This window comes from Meles meles, chromosome 1 (genome assembly GCF_922984935.1).
Source record: "Meles meles chromosome 1, mMelMel3.1 paternal haplotype, whole genome shotgun sequence".
In the NCBI taxonomy this organism is placed as follows: domain Eukaryota; kingdom Metazoa; phylum Chordata; class Mammalia; order Carnivora; family Mustelidae; genus Meles; species Meles meles.
The window spans coordinates 68038905-68061765 of NC_060066.1; the positions used below are offsets into that span (position 1 = coordinate 68038905).

The 22861-nt window shown below is 38.1% G+C and overlaps 1 protein-coding gene across 1 annotated transcript in view; it reads left to right on the plus strand.

The window, feature by feature from the left end:
* Positions 1-22612, plus strand: part of LOC123945625 — a 40586-nt gene extending 17974 nt beyond the window's left edge. The window contains exon 3 of the mRNA XM_046010496.1: positions 22287-22612. Coding sequence (XP_045866452.1) covers positions 22287-22400 — 114 coding nt within the window. The 3' untranslated portion in view covers positions 22401-22612. The remainder of the gene's footprint in view (positions 1-22286) is intronic.
* Positions 22613-22861: the final 249 nt, after the last annotated feature.

The following is a 22861-nucleotide window of genomic DNA, read 5'->3' on the forward strand; positions in this document are numbered from 1 at the left end:
CTTGGTGAACTTGTTTTCATTCCTGAGTCTGTCCCTGTGGTCACAGTTGGGGAGGTAGGATTCATGTCCGTCGGTCAGCTCTGGGCCCAGGTCTGTATAGAGCTGAGGTGAGTTCCCTGGTAAACTACATGGTCTGCCACTGGGTTGGGAAATGTGTTTGTCAGGCAGACACATGCTGCACGATGGATACTCATTGTACCGTATCTTTGAAGCATTCTTGGTTACCCCAGTTCTATTTCAGGAAAGCCATTTTGTCAGGGGGGAGGGTGGATTTTTTCATCTTGTGAATTGCTATCCATTGGCCTAGCAGGCTTTTATCACTTAATGAGATCATTCCCTTACCCCAAGGAGGGCCAAGTCTTCTGATGATGAAAGCATTGGGGTATTTGGGCTGTGTCTGCTCTCACTCTGTGTTCTGACAGCATGTTCATAAGCTAACTTCTTCTCCCTGGGAAGTAGGTAACTATACCCCAGAAAGTGAATGAGGTTAAGTAAATCGATGCATCCATTGTGATTATTTTTCATTATGAATAAGGCAAAAGATATATTGCCTAAGCCCCTTCCTACAAGTACCTGAATCAAAGCTGATGGGATTTACGTGGCAGACATCAGATAATCTAGGAATCTGGTGGAGAGTGGGTACTTCAGTCCCCAGCTGGTGTATTGTAGCAATATCTTGGGACTTATGGGTGTAATTAAACCATCCCTATTAGTATTAACAAAAAGGGACTCACTGCCCTTAAATGTGACTGTAACATATCAGATCTTCATAAAAGTATGAAGCTAGTTATTTCATCAGCAAAATCCATGTAGAAAATATTTTAATAATGTTTCAATTTTCTGATTCAGCCCTTTGTGTAATAAAATATGGTGGCTCAAACAGTTTCCTTTTTACTGTTTTGGCTCGGCCTCTTAAGAGAGGCGGAAATTTTGTGGTACCGTTTATGCCAATTTTCCTTTAAACTCTCCAGCATAAAGCATATCAGCAAATTAATATTCCCTGACCATAAGATGAGATTGACCTCCTACATATAAGTTCATTTCTTGTCCTAACATCTACTGTACTGTGAAATTAGGGTCTTTTCTTTATCTGTCTATATATTTTTACTTCATTTTCACTGTGGCAGGAGTGGTGGTGGGGAGCTCAATCCAGATACCGTGTCACCTTAATGTATTATCAGCTTTTACCTAGTCAGTCATTACTATATAATGATGCAGGCAATGTCATGAACACAACTCGCTTTTTGGTGCTCTTTTATTCCAGATGGAATGAGAGACAAACTGTCTGTACTTCGAAAGAACCTAAAACATGAAGCACAGGCTTGGTGAAACTCTGTGCTCTTCTTGGCTGCGTCGCTTGTGCTGAATCGAGTTACCGGCAGGCAGGTAAAAGAGAGGGAGCTGTGATAGGCTGTGCATCGGGGAGTCTTAACATCCTGTAGGAACACGTGGGATCTCCTATCAGGTTAGTCAGAAGACCTGTGTGTCCTTGAACTACTTACTTGACTTCTCTGAACCTACCTTTTCTTGACTGAGAAAGAAGGTTTTGGATGAATGATCCCTAAAATCCCTACCCACAATAACTCTCTGATTTTTATGCAGACTGACACTTTTTGTTCATCTATAGTAATACGTAATGACTAGTGTCTAGTACGCAGTTATACACATGATTTCCCCCCCTCTCAAAAGTCTTCCTGTAAATCGATCCTCATCCTAGGCTCTGTCCTTCTCTGTTCTTACTATATTTTTCACCAATGATACTCTTTATCAGAGTGGATTTTTTTTTTTATTTTAGTACTTTACTTTTTTTTTTTTAATTTCTTTTCAGCGTAACATTATTCATTGTTTTCGCACCACAACCAGGGCTCCATGCAATACATGCCCTCCCTATTACCCACCACCTGGTTCCCCAACCTCCCACCCCCTGCCCCTTCAAAACCCTCAGCTTCTTTTTCAGAGTCCATAGTCTCTCATGGTTCATCTCCCCTTCCAGTTTCCATCAACTCCCTTCTCCTCTCCATCTCTCCATGTCCTCCATGTTCTTTGTTATGCTCCACAAATAAGTGAAACCATATGATACTTGACTCTGTCTACTTGACTTATTTCACTCAGCATAATCCCTTCCAGTCCCATCCATGTTGCTACAAAAAAGTTGGGTATTCATCCTTTCTGATGGAGGCATAATACTCCATCATGTATATGGACCACATCTTCCTTATCCATTCATCCGTTGAAGGGCATCTTGGTTCTTTCCACAGTTTGGCAGCCGTGGCCATTGCTGCAATAAACATTGGGGTACAGATGGCTCTTCTTTTCACTACATCTGTATCTTTGGGGTAAATACCCAGTAGTGCAATTGCAGGGTCATAGGGAAGCTCTATTTTTAATTTCCTGCGGAATCTCCACACTGTTCTCCAAAGTGGCTGCACTAACTTGCATTCCCACCAACAGTGTAAGAGGGTTCCCCTTTCTCCACATCCTCTCCAACACACGTTGTTTCCTGTCTTGCTAATTTTGGCCATTCTAACTGGTGTAAGGTGATATCTCAATGAGTTTTCATTTGAATCTCCCTGATGGCTAGTGATGATGAGCATTTTTTCATGCGTCTGATAGCCATTTGTATGTCTTCATTGGGGAAGTGTCTGTTCATATCTTCTGCCCATTTTTTGATATGATTATCTGTTTTGTGTGTGTTGAGTTTGAGGAGTTCTTTATAGACCCTGGATATCAACCTTTTGTCTGTACTGTCATTTGCAAATATCTTCTCCCATTCCGTGGGTTGCCTTTTTGTTTTGTTGACTGTTTCCTTTTCTGTGCAGAAGGTTTTGATCTGGATGAAGTCCCAAAAGTTCATTTTCGCTTTTGTTTCCTTGGCCTTTGGAGACTTATCTTGAAAGAAGTTGCTGTGGCTGATATCGAAGAGGTTACTGCCTAAGTTCTCCTCTAGGATTCTGATGGATTCCTGTCTCACGTTGAGGTCTTTTATCCATTTCGAGTTTATCTTTGTGTACAGTGTAAGAGAATGGTCGAGTTTCATTCTTCTACATATAGCTGTCCAGTTTTCCCAGCACCATTTATTGAAGAGGCTGTCTTTTTTAGAGTGGATATGTTTTGTGTCTTACTTTCGCCTTCGAGGCTGTGAGCTCCTTGAGGGCAAGAGCCTTTTCACCCATGTCTTTTCCATATAAAAAGAATATTTTGCAAACATGACACCTGATCAATATTTGGCAACTGTATGGATAAACTTCGCATTACATTTTAGAGATTGTGCAGGGAAGCACAGAAACAAACACAGATAAAAATTTTTATGAAAGGGGACCCTTATATAGCTGTGGTGAAATTGCTTAGGCCCTTAAGCCATGTACAGTAAATTCAGTAGTTTCTCAGGGAAATTTCACTTTAGTGTACATGAAATGCCAAATTTTTGCAGTTGAGCAGAGAGGTAAATTATTTGGGGCCGATAATGGAATCCTTTTATACATTTCTGATTACTCAGCACCATATGGTAGGGCCATGTTACATGATTTCCTATCATGTCAGAATGTGGCCTGCATGGCGGTGAGGTCATTCCCATGCTTTTAAGAAAGAAGAGAGAGCTTGTACTGTCCTCACTGGTGTTTTAATGTTTTGAGGTTGTTTTTGCCTGGGCTCTGGAGGAGCTAGTCTGCAAAGCAAGACAATGTGAACACATCTTCCCAAATCAATGAGAATTGTGCTGTCCTCTAGAAAATTAGGTTTGAGCCACATCAACATCAGTGCCGCAGACTGAGTAAATCCCATTTCGTGATTGCACCATGTATGAATTGTGTAATGTGCCTAGATGGGCACGAGCTATGATTGCTTCTCTTTCCTCAGCATTACGAAATGGTAATGTGGTGGATGATTCATGGGAGGAGAAGTGTCTAAAATAAACAGCCCAGGCTACATGAGACAATTTAGGGCTCGCACTTTGGAAGTCTCCCAAGTGGACCAGTATAAGATGTTACTATTAACTTGGTGACTTGTTTTGAGAAGAAAAGGAAAGGAAAGGGAAAAGGAAAACGAAAAAGAAAAAGACAGGTACTGGTGTGAAGTCCCTGCATCATCTTGCTTTATGCGGTGTTTTATGTAAGTTTGTTGCGAAGTGGGAAAAAACCTCTAGTTGGGTACCTCCAGGGGTAGTTCGTGGGCAGGCCAGATGATCTTCCATAACATTTGTTCCTTTAGCCACTTGAAATAAGTGCCTCCTTTGTGCCCCGCCACGACTGCTGGTGTAGGGGAGGAGGTCTGGCAGGGGTGGTTTGCAGTGTCTAGATAGAAGAGCTTCACAGGTCGAAAGCCCCCTAGTTTTTCATTCTCTCCACCTCAATGGTGTTAAAAATTCACCAGAAAAATAAAGGTTCCTCTACCAGTGCACTGTTCATTTTGTGCACAGACCTGCAGACGTTCAGTAACGGTGTTTCAGATCGCCAGCAGTTGATACTGGGAGGTGAGCCCTCATAGGGATGAGCCCTTGGAGCTGTGAAACGCTAGCTCCATCTGAAGTTCGGAAGACATGCGATGATAATTCCAAAGGCCCTCTTACCTCCTGATCCAATGGAAGCTACCTGTAAGCTGAATTCAGTGAGTGCTGGGGGCATAGGCAGCTCTATAGTCAGTGAGGACCCGGAGCACTGGGAAAGTAGGACTGGCATTATAAGCTAGCGCTTGTTGGTCTTAGAGCAGTGATCTCTTTCAGTTCATCTTTGGCTCCCCATGTTATAGACTCGCTGGGTCTTCATTGCAAGACAGAAAGCCTAGCGTTCATTGAATCCATTAGGCCTATTCTGGCTCAGGCTGATGCCTGTCAGTTTTCTGCCTTAAATGTGAATGATCACCTTTCATGAGTAAGCAGCAGTAAATTCAGTCCAACGTACTAGCTATGTGACCTTGGACAAGTCATGGCACTTTCTTCAGCCTCACTGTCCGTATCCGTAAAACGCAGGCCTGTGAGCTGTGATGTTCTAGGTTATATAGATGGGATTCTGGCACTTAGCACTGTGCTTGAAACATCGGTGAGCTGATGAGAAGCATCTGGGTCCTCTGTACTCCACGGGTTCCTGGGATTCTCAGATCTGGCCTACCTTTTCAAGCATTTGCATGGTATTCAAGTAAATATGCCTGTCAGTGCCCTCATTTATTTTAGAAAATGGTAGAAGCCTAGAATCTCAGGTCTGAATTACTGTTAAAATTTTATTTAATTAGAGCAATCTCCTTTTGAGATCAGGAAACTGTGCCATCTGTCCATTCATCCTGTTATTCTCTTATTTAATATTTATTAATATTAGGCACCTGGTGTATGCTTGAGGGCTATGCACGGTGCTGAGGAAACCAAACAGAGTGAGATGTAGTCCCTATCCACAACCCTCTCCCCGTTCCCCACAGAGGAAGAGCACCGTGAACTACAAACCCGTCGCTCTTCATTGCACTGCCTTTTGGTTCTGTGTGGCTGGGACGATGGTGCTGGGAGCCCAGGGACTTCCAGTAGAAGAGAAGGTTGGGGGAGAGTTCCTCAGCTCTGGCTCCCGCAACCATTCATCATTTCAAGCAGAAACTAGAGACTGAATTCCAGGGCAAAACTGTGACAAGCCTGTTTATCAACAAAAGCACCACCGGGAGTCGGAGAGCACTTTTTCTGCTGAAGGACTTCCGTATTGGACAAGCACACACTCAGAACCCAAGCCCAGCTTCTCAGTCCATGTTCAGAGGAAATAAAGGGCCACATAGAAAATGAAAGCGGAGTGGGCACCCCGCAAGGGGTGGGACAAAATCCAGAAAGTTCTGAAAGGCCTCTGTGTGGCTGGTCCCCCAGCTCAGGCCCACACCTCCAGGGGTCTGACTGTGGCAGATGGGGTAGCAGTTCGCCCCTGACTTGTAAACGGGGCGTGGTCTTGCTTTACGTTTTCCCATAGAAAAGAAATACCTTTATTATAAAGTCCCAGTTGAAAAGACAGCAGTGAAACAAGCCACTTGCGGTTGAGGAAAGGATTGTGAGAGGACAGTTAGGTTATGGACTGCGACTCAGCAGAGTTTCCAGAAGGGAGAAGGATATCCCCAAACAAACAAAAAATAGTTCTGTCACTTGCATCATTTAAAAACCCATTGCCTGCAGGTTTGTCTTGTCTCCCTAGTCCCCAGCCCTGCCCACTGAGCTCCTTCTCATTGGTCAAGGCTCCAGTCCATTGCCCTCCCCTCACTCAGGCCTCCCTGGACGGTCTCCATCACATGGATGGCTGTCGTCATCGTGCTCCAGAGCCTCAGTCCCAGGCCCCACATTTGAGTTCTTCGTGTCCATGTTGGTAGCCTGTGGAAGACCCCGACAGGTGTCCCCAAATACATGGATTGTTGTCTCTTTCTGTCTGCATTTCCTTCCCCTGCCTGTGGGCCTGGCTCAAACACTCAACAATGTTGACTGAACTTAAATATCTATTGTCTCTGGTGAGCTTGGACGATCACGTGGAGGTTTCTCACCCTGTAAGTAGTGTCCTCTGGGGAGAGGGGGTATGTGGTAGGAGAAAGTGGATTAATTATGCCTGCCTGATGGGCAGGTGACACAGCAAACAGAAAGCCAAAATTAAAAAGTGATCTTCACACACAAGAAGGGTTGATTGCGTCAAACATGGTAAAATTTAGGACTAAATGCACACTGTTGCCCTTAGACGCAAAGCATGAATATCAAAGCAACATAGCATGTGGTGAGTATCCGCCTGTTCTTATGAAGGAGATGGGGGAGGGGGATGATTTAAGTTCATACAAGTCTCCAGGAAGCTGCCCAAGATGTCTTTTCTATCCTGGGGTGGATTTACTGAAGAATTTATTGGCTAACGAAGAATTTGGTTTTGGATTCTTGTCTCTGCTCTCTGGAGGACCCGGCGGAAGTTCAAGTACATGAGGAGACACACCTGCCTCTCGTGCCAGGCAGTGACGGCATGGATGTGGCGTAGACTCTGTGAATGTCAGTGGCCTGGGGACCGATCAGACTGGAGTGTGTCTGGAGGAAGAATGCTGAGTGGTCAAAAAAGAAAAAAAGAGATAGAAAGAAAGAAAGAAAGAAAGGGAAAAAGATTGCCCCTCAACAAATTAAAAAAGTACTAGAAGCAATCTGAGATATTTATACTTCAAGACACATGTTTGTTGGCAGGGATGGGTGTGTGGGGGAAGTGCGGTGCATAATCACCATCTACCAACATTTTAAAAACTGCTGTGTGGAGTGGGAATTAGAATTCTTCTGTCCGTCATCAAATGAGTGGAGGTTGGAAAAAGCAAGTTTTGGCTCAAGAAATCCAAGTGTGAAATGGCTTATGTGAGATAAGGTGCTCCCTTTCTCATTTCATAGGCTCAAAAACTTGAGGGAAAAGGGTACTACAGAGGATTGCCACATTGGATTGGGGGATTGGGCGAAATGATTTTTAAGGATCCTTCTGATTCTAATGTCTTATTTCTATTGAACATGGAGTTCCTTTTTGACCCCAGAAAAAGATTGTTTTATTGTATACCTGAAATTAATATAACATTGTCCACTATAGTTGAAAGAAAGAAAGAAAGAAAGAAAGAGTGCCCCCCATACCACACCAAAAAGTTAACTCAAAATAGATTGAAGAACTGAATGTAAGACCTGGAACAATTAAACTCCCAGAAGAAAATATAAAAGCGCCTTGGCATCAGTGTTAGCAATGGTTTTTTGACACCAAAATCAAAGACAACAAAGGCAAAAATAAACAAGTGGAACTACATCAAATTGAAAAGCTTCTGCATAGCAAAGGGAACAATAAACAAAATGAAAAGAGAACCTACAGAACAGGAGAAAATAATTTGCAAATTAAATGTCTGATAAGTTGTTAATAACCAAAATATAAATAAAGAACTCATAACAATTCAACAGCCACACACATCCAATTAAAATAGGAGCAGAGGAAGTAAAAGACATACAGACAGCCAACAGATACAAGGAAAGGTACTCAACATCACCATCAGGAAAATGAAAATCAAAACCACAATGAGATATTACCTTACATCTGTTAGAACGGCTATTATTAAAAAACAAAAACCAACCCTAAAACAAGAAATAACAAATGATACGGAGAATGCAAAGAAAAGACAACCCTTGTATACTATTGGTGGGAATGTAAAATACTACAGCCATTATGGAAAACAGCATGGCGGTTCCTCAAAATATTAAAAGTAGAACTACCATAAGATCCAGCAATTCTACTTCTGGGTATATATCTGAAAGAAATGAAATCTCTTTATTTACAATAGTCAAGACATGGGAACAACCTAAGTGCCCATCAGTGGATGAATGGATAAAGAAAATGTGTCATACATACAAAATGGAGTATTAGTCAATCATTACAAAAAGAAGGAAATCCTGTCAACTGCAACACTACAAATCTCAAGGACATTATGCTAAATGAAGTAAGTCATCCAGAGAAGACAAATACTATATGATCTCACTTATACGTAGAATCTAAAAAAAAAAAAAAACAAAAAACTAAACTCACAGAAACGGAGAACAGACAGAGTCACTACCAGAGATGGGAGTTGGGGGAAATGGATGAGGGTAGCTAAAGTTACAAACTTCCAGTTATAAGGTAAATAAGTTCTGCAGATGTGATGTACAGCATGGGGACTATAGTTAATAATACTGTATTATGTATATTTGAAGTTTGCTAAAATAGTAGATCTATAAGTCCTTATCACAAGAAAGAAAATTTTGTAACTAGGTGAGGTGATGGCTGTTAACTCAATTTATTGTAGTGATCACCTCACAAAATATACACATATCAAATCATTATGCTGTACACCTTAAACTAATACAATGTTGTATGTCAATAATATCTCAAAACTAGGAAGAGGAGAAATGCTAACTTAAAAAAAAAAGAGACATTATTAAGAGGCTGAAAGAAGCCACTGAAAAGAAGAAATGTCTAACACCCAATTTAAGTATATACACATCAGACATGTATATGTGCATGTGTACCTAAATACACATACAAGTATGTTTGACTATTATAGGTAATGACCCCAAACTGCCATCTATGCAAATGCCTTTATATAATATGGTGTTTTATAGGGAGAGAGAGCAATGAAAAAGAATGAATTTGCCCACATCATCGATAAATTTCAATATCATGACACTAAGCAAAAGAAGCCAAACCTAAAAGAACATAAGGTTGCATTTATGTAAGGCTCAAAAACAGGCAAAACCAAACTGTGCAGTTTAGAGATTCATACTTAAGTAGTAAAAGTATACAGAAGAGCAAGGGAGTAAATCTGGAAAGTGGTTATCTTTGGTGGGAGGGAAAAGTTTGTGAATGAGAAAGAGCATGCTGGAGGCATCTAGTTTGCCAGAAAATATTTTCTTTCTTGTCCTGGGTAGTGGTTAAGTGTGTATTTGGTTACATAAAATTTCATAAAACTGTACATTTATTTGTTTTATGTACTTTTCTGTATAATATAAGGTCTTAATAGAAAAAGCACAAAGAAAAAAACAACAAAATAATCAGTAAGAGAGTGACTCCTAAATGAGGGGTAAAGCATTAATTCACAAATTAACATATTTTAATATTCCTGTATAAATAGATGAGTATTTTAAGAGATGAACTCCTAGGGGTGCCTGGATGGCTCAGTGGGTTAAAGCCTCTGCCTTCGGCTCAGGTCATGATCCCGGGGTCCTGGGATTGAGCCCTACTTTCTGCTCTGTGGGGAGCTGCTTCCTCCTCTCTCTCTCTGCCTGCCTCTCTGCCTACTTGAGGTCTCTGTCAAATAAATACATAAATAATCTTAAAAAAAAAAGAGAGATGAGCTCCTAGAGAATCCAAAAGTCACTCATCTCTTCCTTCAGACTGGAGCTATATATTCTATGGCATAAATATAATTTGAAAACAGAACTTATATACCTGGGCATAATGGTATTTTAAAACTGAAGAAAAGAAATAGAACTGATAAAAAATATTTAGACAAATTTTCCACTCCCAGCCAAGACAGAGTCAGGAGAACTGAACTAGGTGCTACTCCCACTAAACAACTAAATACACAAAGTTACACAATGTTTTTCAGAAGTTGGACAAGAAACAGCACAGGTCAGTAATACCTGAAAGAAAGGAAAACAAACCAAATCATTCCCACCTCTGCCCCAGCTTACTACCTGGAGTTTTCATTACCGCAGGGCAACAAAGGGAAAATCCAAGCCTATAAAACCTGAAGTATTTACTATGTGTTCCTTTAGACAAAAAAACCTGTCAACTCCTAAAAAAACGAAAGTAAATGTCCACAGAAAGACTTGTATTCAACTTTCATAGGAGCTTTGTTCCTAATAGCCAAAAACTAGAATCATTTCAAATGCCCATCAAAAGATGAATGGATAAATTGTGATGTACCTATTACTAAAACACTACTCAGCAATAAAAAGAAATGGTCTATTGGTATATGTTAACAACACGGATGAATTCTTTAATATTGAAAGAAGTGTGGAGAGCAAGTTATATGCTTCCATTTGTATAATATTCTAGAATATAAATTCTCAATAGCAAGCAGATCTGTGGTTGCCAAAGAAGGGTGTGAGAGGAAGGAGAGATTAGAAAGAACAGGAGGGAATTCTGGAGGGTGTTGGAAATGTTCATCATCTTATCCTGGGAGTGATGATTTCACACATAAAAACCAATCAAGTTGCACACTTTAACTGTGTGCAGTTTATTGTATCAATTACTTCTTGATAAAGCTGTAAAAAATGTACAAACTTCACCTTCCAAATTTTGTTAAATATATTTAAAAAATAAAGGCTACAACAGTTTGCAGTCCATATACCAAACTGAGCCTACAAATAATTCTTAATTGATCCACCCTGATCATTCTAAATGAATAGATTTGTTACTTGAAGAACTGCTTGTGTGAACATGAAGCAGAATAGTTTGAAAGTGGATTTTAACAAGGAAATCATTACAAACATAAAGCTTCCTGCCTAATTTGTTATCTAATGATCCTAAACATTATTCTCTGGCTTACTTCTACCTACAAAACAAGAGATGGGAGAATGATGTATGCAGGAATTAACCTCAAATCTAAACATCTGAAATCATCTGAATCATCATCGAATCCATACATGTTCATCTCCTTGACAATGACACCATGACGGATATTATGTGTTGTTATGTGTTGTTAAAAGATTAAATGGAATAAAATCTTCATTTCCTGTACTGGCAAATTCTAAATCATATTTTTTTTTTCCTTCTGTTTTTGTTGTATTAGCTTCCCCTGTATACTTTGGACAAGAATTTGACCGTGAGGTCCTTGTTTTCCCCTGGGAAAATGTAGGAACATTATGGTAAGAAGCCATTTCTGCAGGAAAAGAAGTAAAGAAGATGCTCTGGAGAGTAGAAACAGAGAAATTTAAGCTGAGTGGATATAATTCACAATTCAATTTTTTTTAGTCTAAATTATATCATCATGTCACATGTTAATAGCTATTTCAATAATAGCTATGATCAATCAAAGAGAAAAATGTTGCTGTTTTTTTAAATCACAGACCCCAAGATGACTGAGATTGTTATATTTCACAATGAAAAGAATTACTGCAAATCTGAATTTCAGCTTCATTGAGCTCGTTACAAAATGCTGACTGACACATGAACTATAATGAAAAATACAGAGAACCGCCTAAGTATTTCATTGATAGAATACATATTAAATTGGTCTTCTCTCTGCTATTAAGTTTAATTTGAATATTCCCCTAGTAAATATAATATATTTTATATATTAAAACATGGATTATAATAGGTAAACAATTATATTTTTTCATTGCTAGCCATGTACTAGCAATCTTTATTATTATTAAATTAATTAATTTTATCTTTTTCATGACTATAAAAATGAATCAGCATATTTGAGTTAGCTCAATAGATAGTTCCTCCTTAATTCATCAGTATGTTTTTGCTCCATACAGAGTAACTACTGACTGGTAGTAGTTCGTAGACCCCTTGAAGGAATTTATTACCAGCTGAATAGCTTATGTAAAAGAATCTGAACTATCACAGTCCATTTTATCTTTTATTTTTTTTTTTTAAAGATTTTATTTATTTGACAGAGAGAGATCACAAGTAGGCAGAGAGGCAGGCAGAGAGAGAGGAGGAAGCAGGCTCCCTGCAGAGCAGAGAGCCCGATGCGGGGCTTGATCCCAGGACCCTGAGATCATGACCTGAGCCGAAGGCAGCGGCCCAATCCACTGAGCCACCCAGGCGCCCCTTATCTTTTATTTTGATATCTGTTCCAAACAGATATAATTATATAATACTAAAAGTCTTTAAAAATTACTTCCAAATGTAAAAGTGACTGTCTAGTATGCTGTATTGCACGTCAATTATTTTGCTTACAAGTGACAATATTTATCCTTGAAATATGCTTTGATCCACTAACAATTGAAAGCTAACACAATGTGTGAGATAGTTCTTAATAGTTCTTACCTCAATAATGTAACAACTATAATCAAGTATTCAAGACAACGTTCCAGAATCTCATGCACCAATAACAGAAAATCATGAAATGTCCCTAAAAAAGACATTTTCACTGGATACTGCCATCAATGGTATAATGCATGGTAATTCTAATATTTCGTAAAACATTAATATAGGGCCACTTGGGTGGCTCAGTCAGTTAAATGTCTGACTCTTGATCTCAGCTCAGATCTTGATCTCAGGGTCATGAATTCAAACCCCACATTGGCTCCATGCTGGGGGTGGAGCCTACTTAAAAAATAAATAAGAAAAAAACACATTAATATAAATTAAATGATACTTCCTGACTAGGACCACATTTTGTAAATGAGTTATAGACCTTCATATCCTTGTGGCTAGGCTAATTTGACTATTCCTGAAAAATGAGATGGCGGTTATCTAATAATCACAGTATTTTTCCATTCATTTTTCCCATTCTATTAAGTGATTTCTGTGAATTCTTGGGGGCAGGTTATGGCCATTACAACTTTAGAATATGCTCAGCAAAAACATGATGGATCGTCACATCATGTTATCTTCTTCTCAAACTAACCAGGCTTTCAGAATGACTTAAATGGTATGGTAGATGCATTTCTAAAAAACCCATTTCTTTGTACATCGATGTTCATGGCAGCATTATTCACAATAGCCAAAAATGGTAGGAACAATCCATATGTCCATCAAAAATTGATAAATAAAATGTGGTGCATACATACCATGGAATTATTATCTGGCCTTAAAAAAGAAATGAAGGGGCGCTTGGGTGGTTCAGTAGGTTAAAGCCTCTGCCTTTGGCTCAGGTCATGATCTCAGGGTCTTGGGATCAAGCCCCGCATAGGGCTCCCTGGTCAGTGGGGAGCCTGCCTTCCCCGCCCCCCTGCCTGTCTCTCTGCCTACTTGTGATTGTAGTGGGTGTTAACCACATTACTTTAGGCAACTCATTTAACTCCTCTTCAGCTTTAGGATTTTGTTGGACAAAATGGGTTTAGCTCACTTCACAGAGATCTTTTGAGGATTAAATAATATACGTTCTCAATATTTATTAAATCAAAATCAGTTGAATACATTAAATGACCAAGGTATTTATTAAATCAAAATCAGTTGAATACATTAAATGACCAAGGTGTAGTCTCAAAACACATGACAGGTTAAAAAGAAGAAAAAACTAATTGCCTTATGTGAAATATGGAAGTTGGCGGTTAATGACAAATAAAAGAGTTGAAAATATAAATCTGCCAGAATTTATATGCTACATGCATGTCTACATATTTGAAAGAAGGAGAAAAAGAGAGAGAGGCAGATGGTCGGAAGGGAAGAAAGAAGAAAGAGACTCATTACCAAAAATGAGTTATGTGGATGCTAGAAAAGTAGACACTAACACAGAACACCTGACTTTCCAAGCCCCGAATGATATAGTTTAGGATCACCTAACCCTCTTTCTTTGATCACATAGTCACAAAACGATCTTCTGATGACTAATTAAATTTCCCAAGTAGTTAGATTGGAAATGAGATACTGTAAACAGCAGGCCTAAGTATGTATGCACAGCTGACCCCTGAACAACATGGGTGTGAACTGCATGGATCCACTGACATGCCAATTTTTTCTGATAAATACAGTAATGTATTTTCTTTTTCTTATGATTTTCATAGTAACATTTTCTTTTCTCAGGCTTACTTTATTGTAATAACCCAGTACGTACAAAATATGTATCAGTCAGCTGTTTATGTTATCAGTAAGGCTTCCAGGCAACAGTAAGCTACCAGTAGTTTTGGTGGGGGTCAAAAGTCATACCAGAATTCTAACTGCATGTGGAGTTGGTGCCCCAAACTCTGCGATGTTCGAAGGTCAACTGCGTATGTGTGTATTTGCATGTGTGTATACACACATACATATGTAATGATATAGCATTACAAACTGGTACTAATAATTACAAAAGCAATGTTAATAATAGTTATTCACTAATAACGTCAATATGCAAGGTCATGGGCTAAGCTTAATTTTACATTACATTGGTCTTCTCCCTAGTATTAATTTTAATGTAGGATTCTCATTTAAGTTCTTGTTAAAGAACTTCAGGAGTTAGGTACCATTATTATCCCCACTTAATAGATATGGAAGCTAACAGAAATGACTAATTTGCCTAAGGGCACACAGCTTGTAAGAGATAGAACTAGGAATCTAGGAATCAAAATTCTCCTTCTCTGGTTCTTTGTTCTTAATTTTCATGCTGTATGGGCATTGTTTTAATAATTAAGAAGTTTGGTTAAAGATAATGAATTCCCCACAACTTGATCAATTCTACATAACAGAATCAATCTGGGCCTTGCAAAACTCAATCCCACCTCCACAGATGTGCACAGCATCTCTTTAAATCAACATGACCTACTTAAAAAGAGAAGTGGGGGAGGAAAGGTAACAACAAGGGAGGAAGATTAAGTCCAACTTATATTCATCTTGGCTCTCCTCCATCTTCTTTCTTCCTCTTTATGAAAACTGACTCATTTATTATATATGCCAGACTTTGGGCCAGATAAGATAAAAAGATAAAAAGATAACCCCCACCCCCAGGAGCTCATAGCCTTAAAGAGGCAGCAGGTTTGATTTGGTAAATCCTACTACAGACCCACATGAGGTAGATATTGTGGTAATCTGAATACTAAAGATTTAAACGGTGAAAGTAGAAGCTTGAATGTCAAGTGGAAACCCATATGCTGGTTTTTAGGGAATTTCTTGTGGATGCACTATGACTCAACACTGGAACCACTAATAGGGAATTTTCATATTTTAAGACTCTCCTACTAAACACCATGAAATGTCATCATATACAATTTTATATTACAATCTCAAGCTTCTATTACAGTGCCCGACACAAGGTAGATGTGATTAAGAGTTGCTCAGTAAGTATAAAACAAAAGTAAAAAAAGGGAAGAAAAAACAAACAGAAAACAACACACACCTCCTTGGGGAAGAACTAATCATTGATAGTAAGGTAGTCTAAAAAATACTTGAAAAATGTAACACAGATTTGTAAATGGATGGATATAAAGCTAATTTATATATCACTTTGCTATAAAATATTTTGATATGCAAAACCAAAACTGACAGCTGAAGTTCTGAAATGATCTAAACAAGATAAAGACTACCTAGACTTAGGGAATTTTAAAGTAGGATTCCTACAAATGAGATGAGAGATAAAGCATAATAGAAATAATGAAGGAGCTTAACAGCTTCCTAAAAATCTTCAATTTAATTTTAGAAAAATAAACCTGAGGTATTCATGCAAAATTTAAAAATGTTGCTTGCTGAATTACAGCCTTAGCTGGAACTAAAACATGTGGAACTATCTGTGGCATAATAATCAGCATAAATTATTTTGTAAATGTTCTGATAATGGCTAGTGGGACCCAAGTTAATTTATTTCTAAGGTCAAAATTAAATATTATACTTCATTTCCTAAAGTTTGGTTATTATTATAAACTCACAAGTTCTGAGCCTCCTTTCACTTTCTAGCAGGTGATACCCAAAAACGGGTATTAAAAAAGCTTCCTTCTAAGACTAGAACTGTTTCAGGAGTCTAAACTGATTACATGTGAAATATTGGGATGGGAATGGGAAGAACGAGAGTAGAGAAGGAAAATGAATTCAGTAAAACCTAAAGGACACCAAAAATAAAAGAATATCAGTCAAGACGTTTTTTAATCTATTAATATTCCTTGACTCAAAAAAAAAAAAAAAAAAGAGGAAAAAATTAAGAGGAACAAGGCAGCAGCAGTAGCCAAGAGGCATTAGAATCAATATGAGCACTGAGTGTGTCGTCAATGCACTGAAATGCCCTTTTTGGGAGTAAACCTGTTCTGGATGGATAAATAAAGTAAAGCAATGTTTTGCTTCTGAGATCAGATTAATTTTACAAGGAAGTGGAGCTATCTTTACATCGTATTTTACCAAGTACAATGCTTATAACAGTAACGATCTTTACCATCAAATGAAACACATAGCTAATAAAAACAAAAAGACACTGCAGATTTATTATATATAAATAATCTAGAGATGGATACAAAGAAATTTGTTACAATAAATGAGAAACAGCATTGATAGATTTTCTGTCAGATATATAAGAAAAAGGGTTCTGTAATTTAAATTAAGGTTCTATAACTTAAATGGTTCCAAGCAGCAAGTTGGAAGCTTTCGAGTAGTACTGTTTTGTTTTGTTTTGGTTTGTTTTTAAGATTTTATTTATTTATTTGACAGAGAGAGAGATCACAAGTAGGCAGAGAGGCAGGCAGAGAAAGAGGGAGAAGCAGGCTCCCTGCTGAGCAGAGAGCCCAATGTGGGGCTTGATCCCAGGACCCCGAGACCATGACCTGAGCCGAAGGCAGAGGCTTATTAACCCACTGAGCCATCCAAGCGCCCCTCGACTAGTACTGTTTTTAAATGGAATTCTACTCTCACACTTGAAAATGGCAAGCACATTTCAACTATTTTACACGGTAAAATATAATTTTGTATGGCAAATAAAATAAGGCAAAACAATTCCATGTGTATACAAAGCACAACAAAATTACAATCTAAATGTGCACAGATACTGAGGGAATTTAACTACTTCAGAAGCACTTAAGTTAAATTTCAACAGTCTGTCATTCATTAGAGAGGTACTCAAAAGATTATGAGCCCAGTAGTGAAGGCATCCTGAAGAGATATGGCAGATTAGATTCTATTTATCTGCTATTGCCCTAAAATCATCCAAAATATTTTGCTTCATTTTTTTCTTACAGTACACATAATGTTGTTTATAAACTACCTACCAATGTTGCTTATAAAGTACTTACCAAATTTGTATATACTAAACTTTTAACCTTAAAAGAAGTCTGACATGGAAGTGAAACTCAAAGTAGGTAGCTATTTATAAAATACAAAGAGCACAGTACTTCCAATTATAACCATTATGGGCTATGAAAAACACGATTACAGAAACAATTTCCTATGTGTAATAACAGTTTGAAATGAGATAGAAATTTCATGGATTAGTGTATGTTGCTACAAATAACTGAACACAAATATGATGGTTCAGTTTAGGGTACTGATTCTTCATACATCTTTCAGGGAAGGGAGGGCAGAGTTGCCAGGTATTAAGAACACAAGGAAAGGAAAGAATCCCTTTATACAGGGACAATTTGTAAGACTTACTATACTAATTTATAATTTATTTAGAGGAATATTTAACATTTTAGCTTAACTTTTCTTCCCTTTTTGTTAATATTGCATAACTCTTCTTCCACTGCTATTCCCCAAAAGGGTGTTCAGCAGAAATAAATGTGGAAACTGAGCCATCATAACAACAATAACAACAACAACAAAAAACAAGAGGTAGGAATAAAGAAAGAAAATCAATGTTGACTGCATCATCAAGAAAACACAATGAATTACACTGACAAGAAGTCCTCTTGCAGTAATAAAAGTGCAGAAACAACTTGAAACTTACAATGTCTTGCCTCAGAGAAAGTGACATGTCAGCATTCATATGAGAATGTGGTAGGAACAGGTCTATAGAGTTAGATGTGTAAAAGGGAAGTGCTGAAAGTTTCAATATAAAACTTCTCTTAAGATGCTTAAAATCTAAGACAAGAATGTAAGTCTTACTTTCTGATTTCCTTATCATCGGCAACTGGAGGCCTCTGTTTTCATCAATTCTGCTTCTTCACTGTCTTGTGAATGGGCCCTTGTCATACTGACCTGGAATATCCTTTTTCTCTAGCAGTAGCCATTTTCCCAGAAAGAGCTCCAGTGCCATCTCCTGTGGGAGACTTGCTTTCATTGTCCCACCTCACTGATTTTCTACTCTTCTGAATTCTTGTGCAGCATCAACAACCTGGGCTACACAGTCTGATCCTTATTTATATCTTGTCATACATAGTTCACCATCGTTTCGTGTTTTTTCATTTGTTTTTCTTGTTTTTCAAGAAAGGAGGACTGACTGCAGTGCCTCATTTGGATGTGTCAGGAGTCTTGGAAGCCTGACTACCCTATCTTCTCCTACAAATGGACTTTGAGGGAACTCATATACCATTGACTGAAGAAAGGTCCTCTCTGACCAAGAAAGCAGCTTAGGGAAAAATGCACGCGGAGCAGTGAGGGATAAAGGGAACGACCCGCCTAGCCAGTCACATCAGCTTAATCAACCCCAGCCAACACTGGGGTCACAGATGTCACAACCAGACTGCTCTTACATCCTCACATGTCTGTTTGATCACAACTATGTTGTAATTCCCTATGGGAAAATGGTATGTAATGTTTCTTGTATAGCCCTCACAGGGTCTACCACAGTTTACCACAGTTCCAGTAAGTTATTCAATAGACATTTGTAAAATCAATCATACTAATTATTATACTAATGCCCAAAGTTTAGTATATATATCAGACACAGTCCTAATTAACTTGCATTAATTTAATCTTCACAGTAACTCTATGAGGTAGCTTATAATTAGTATTAACTTCATTTTACTTATGAGAAAATGAAAGCTTAGTTTGGTAACAACCAGGATCATCGTTCTGAGATTTCATCTCAAAGTAATATGTTCTCCATAAAGGATAATGAAAACTATATACTTGTGCTTTCAATCTATGACGAGAGGTAGAGGGGTAGGAAAATGGAAAGGCTAACTACTCAATGCTTCAAACTCGGCCAAATTGCTTGGGGTCCTTAAAGTTGGTGCCTCTATCTCTATCTGGAACTCACAGGAAGTGCCACATATGAGGCACAAAGTAACTTTGAACAAGTTAATTTCATATTAAAATTAGTATGCTCTATAAGAGCTTCCCTCACACTAAAAGAATGTAAGTAAATGATAGGGAATCCATCAGTCTTGTCTTAATTTTATTAAGGTAAAATACTCATTAGTGAAGAAGATAATGACAATGGCTTTATTGAAAAAGTATTAACTGTTTCTTGCAGTTAAGCTCATTGCCCCCCAGCAAAGTTCAGAACTTGATCTTAATATTATCAAACAAAAGATTCCAAGATTAAGAATTTTAGCTAAATTTTTAGTTAGCTGGGAAAATTCCTTGTTCAATTACCAGGATAAAGGGGGATAAAAGGTCAAGTGTGATAATTTCAAGATTCCTTTGAGGAGATGGTGCATAATTACTTCAATAATGGAAATAAGGGTGTGGTGCATATAATGTGACATATAATAACCATAAATTATATACATATACATACAATGCATCTGTAAAATAAAGTAGTAAGTCATGTATACTAGTTTAGGTATTTAAGGGATCATTTTTAAACTAGTATGATTCCAAATTTATTTTTCTCTCCCTGAATCCTCTAAAAAAAACAGATTTAAGTTCATCTGTGAATGACTTACCCTATAATAAAACACTTGTTGTATCAAGAAATGGGATGCCACACAGAAAACAATTTCAAATTATGATTAAATGAAGTAAAAACCATCTACCGCAAAAGTAATTAAGATGGAAATGTTGTCTAAAGATCCTCAAACAAGGCAGAAAGACTATGGTTGATCCCATACGTCAAGGTTGTATTTTTACGAATCATTTCACAATGGTTGTTTTGAGAATGGAAAAAATCATAGGGGACTGAGAAGTATAGTTGATTTCCCAGCGTCTCATGTGATCAAGAAACGCATTTTACAACAAACACTTTTTTCCTCATAAAACTTTGCTATTTCCCATTTGCAAACTGTAGGACCCAAGAGAACAAATCTACTCTCTAAGACTCAATTTTTCATTTCTTCAGTTACAATTTATCTTAAAGAATAACCAGAGGGATTTAGTTTTTTAGTGGCTATTATTCCATGGAAATAAACTTTCCACAATTTTTTTAATATATCTAGAAATTAATGATGCCCCCATTAAAATCTGTGAAAACTGAATATATAAAAAGTCCCAGTAGCATGGTAGGCCTTCGCCAAAGAGAAAAAACACCAGGATAAGAATACAATCCTTAAAGACTTCTTAACTCCTGACTTGAAAAGATAAATACTATATGAGGAATCAGATGACAAGTGTTTCCAAATCATCTTGTTACTAATATACCAGCCAAAGTCCACAGTATCAAACATCTTTCTTTCTTATGTTTGCTTTCACAAATGATACGATTATAATCAGCAAGAGAAAGAAAGAGAATGTTCTCCACAAACAATATAGGTATTATCTCTGCTATTCCTCTTCCTCACAAAATTTGCTGGGAAGAGATCCATTTAGAAAAAGAAGAACCAGGGCGCCTGGGTGGCTCAGTGGGTTAAAGCCTCTGCCTTCAGCGCAGGTCATGATCTCAGGATCCTGGGACTGAGCCCAGCAATCCTGCTCTCTGCCCCGCAGGGGGCCTGCTTTCCCCTCTCTCTCTGCCTGCCTCTCTGCCTACTTGTGATATCTCTGTGTCAAATGAATAAATAAAACCTTAAAAAAAAAAAAAAGAAAAGAAAAGGAGAACCCGGGGGTCAAATTAACTAGATATTACTAGATTCAAACTAAAAGTTTGAATTGTATTTTTTTTCATTCTGTCAAATTCATGACCAATAAAAAATATTTTTAAAACACCAAGTAGCCATAGCCATGGGGTAAAAGAAAAAGGAATTATACCTGGCATGCAGGATATATAAGTTACAACAGATCCATCTTGTATCTGCTATCTTTGTACTTCATTAAGGTATTGATTGGCATTGCTAGAAAAGAATAAATGACATTTCAGGGAACAACTATCATTTGGCTATTTGGTTTAAGCAGAGCTAGATTATACAGAGTGATTCCATCAAAGAATTAAGAAAATCATTTCAGTGAGCTCTTTATGACATCTTAGAGCAGAAGTCTTAGGGTTTTTACTCTTCTGGTAAGAACTATTTCTCAGAATACAGTTCTCTGGAATATGGGAATACAAACTAGGTCAATTCCTAGCTGATATCACTTTTTTCTAATTTAGAGAGACCTTGATGGCAATGGTTTTCCAAATCATGACAAACACTATTACCTATAGCATTTGCCCTCTTCAAAGTACAAAAGGTCTTCAAAGCCACAGGTACTATGTTTTATGGTAGAACAATAGACTCTACCCTCAAGAACATTATTTTCTAGTGAAAGACAGAAAAATCAAACTCCATCCATCAATGTAATAAGCTAAATACACAGAAGGACCAATGGACTCAGTGCAAAGGGGAGCACCAGGTAAGATTTTATCTGCCAGTGTGTTTTTGTTTCTGGTTTTCATGTTTATTCTTTTCTTTTCCCAGAACTTATTTAATTTGATGCCTTATCAGTACATTTTGTAATTTAGGATGAAGAGCTCAGGTTTTCCGAGACCAGGGAGGAGGTTCCAGTGAATGCAGGATTGGGGGAAAACTCAAGCCTTTAATACTTGGAAGTCCAAGGGCTCTCTCTTTCAGGCCACAGTGACAAACTATTCCTTTCAAATTCCTTTTTTGCCCTGCTGGGTCCTGAAGGGCTTCTGCCCCTAGCACAACTGCCCCTGGTTATACCTGGCTACCTCACTGACCACTGTCCCAAGGATAACAACAGCTCTGCTTTCTAAGGTGACACCCCTGAAGTTAAGAATGTGTGTTTTTGTTGCATGCTGACATCCGCTGCTGTTAGACATTTTCCTCGCTCCTCCTTGCCCTGGCAGCTAATGCAAAATATCAGATCTCAGCTTTGGGCATAGAGGTTCCAGCTCACGCTTCTAGACTGTAGGGCTGGGGGCTGATTTTTACGTAGTTCCCTGGTGCTGGCACTTACTGAAGTATTACCATTCTGGCCCTTCAGTTGTTCTCCAGCAGCTTCATGACCCCTGAGTGCTGCTCCATCCATGACTCTACTGGATTGCAGCCACTTCTGGCAACACTTGGGAATTTGAAGATTTCCCAAGACAGATTCTGAAGATTTCTGAAGACAAAAATCTATCTTCTTATTTGAGTAAAAATGGAATTTATGCAGTTTCATTTATTTTCCCGGTTGTTGTATGTGTTTTCTAGGAGGAAAAGGGATGGTATTTTATGCTAAACTATAAGCTTCAGATTCTGTCAATAATACCAAGCAGGCATAAGCCTTCCTCCGAGAAAAGAGGAACCTGAAAAGTGGCCAAGGCCATAGTTTTCACTTCTTCAAAACATAGAGTATTAAATTATTCATATTCATTTAGTGAATGAATTGCCAATGTTTGTGACTTCTGTAGGAAGAATGATGAAATCTTAATTTATAAATATTTATCTTAAAATACTATGAAGATTAGGGAAAGAAAAGATCCTGTGCTGGGACACTAATGGCTTTCAAACTAGATTGAGGCTGAATGGGAGAAAAATGTAAAGAAAGAAAATACGGTCAAGAGGGACTCCACAACT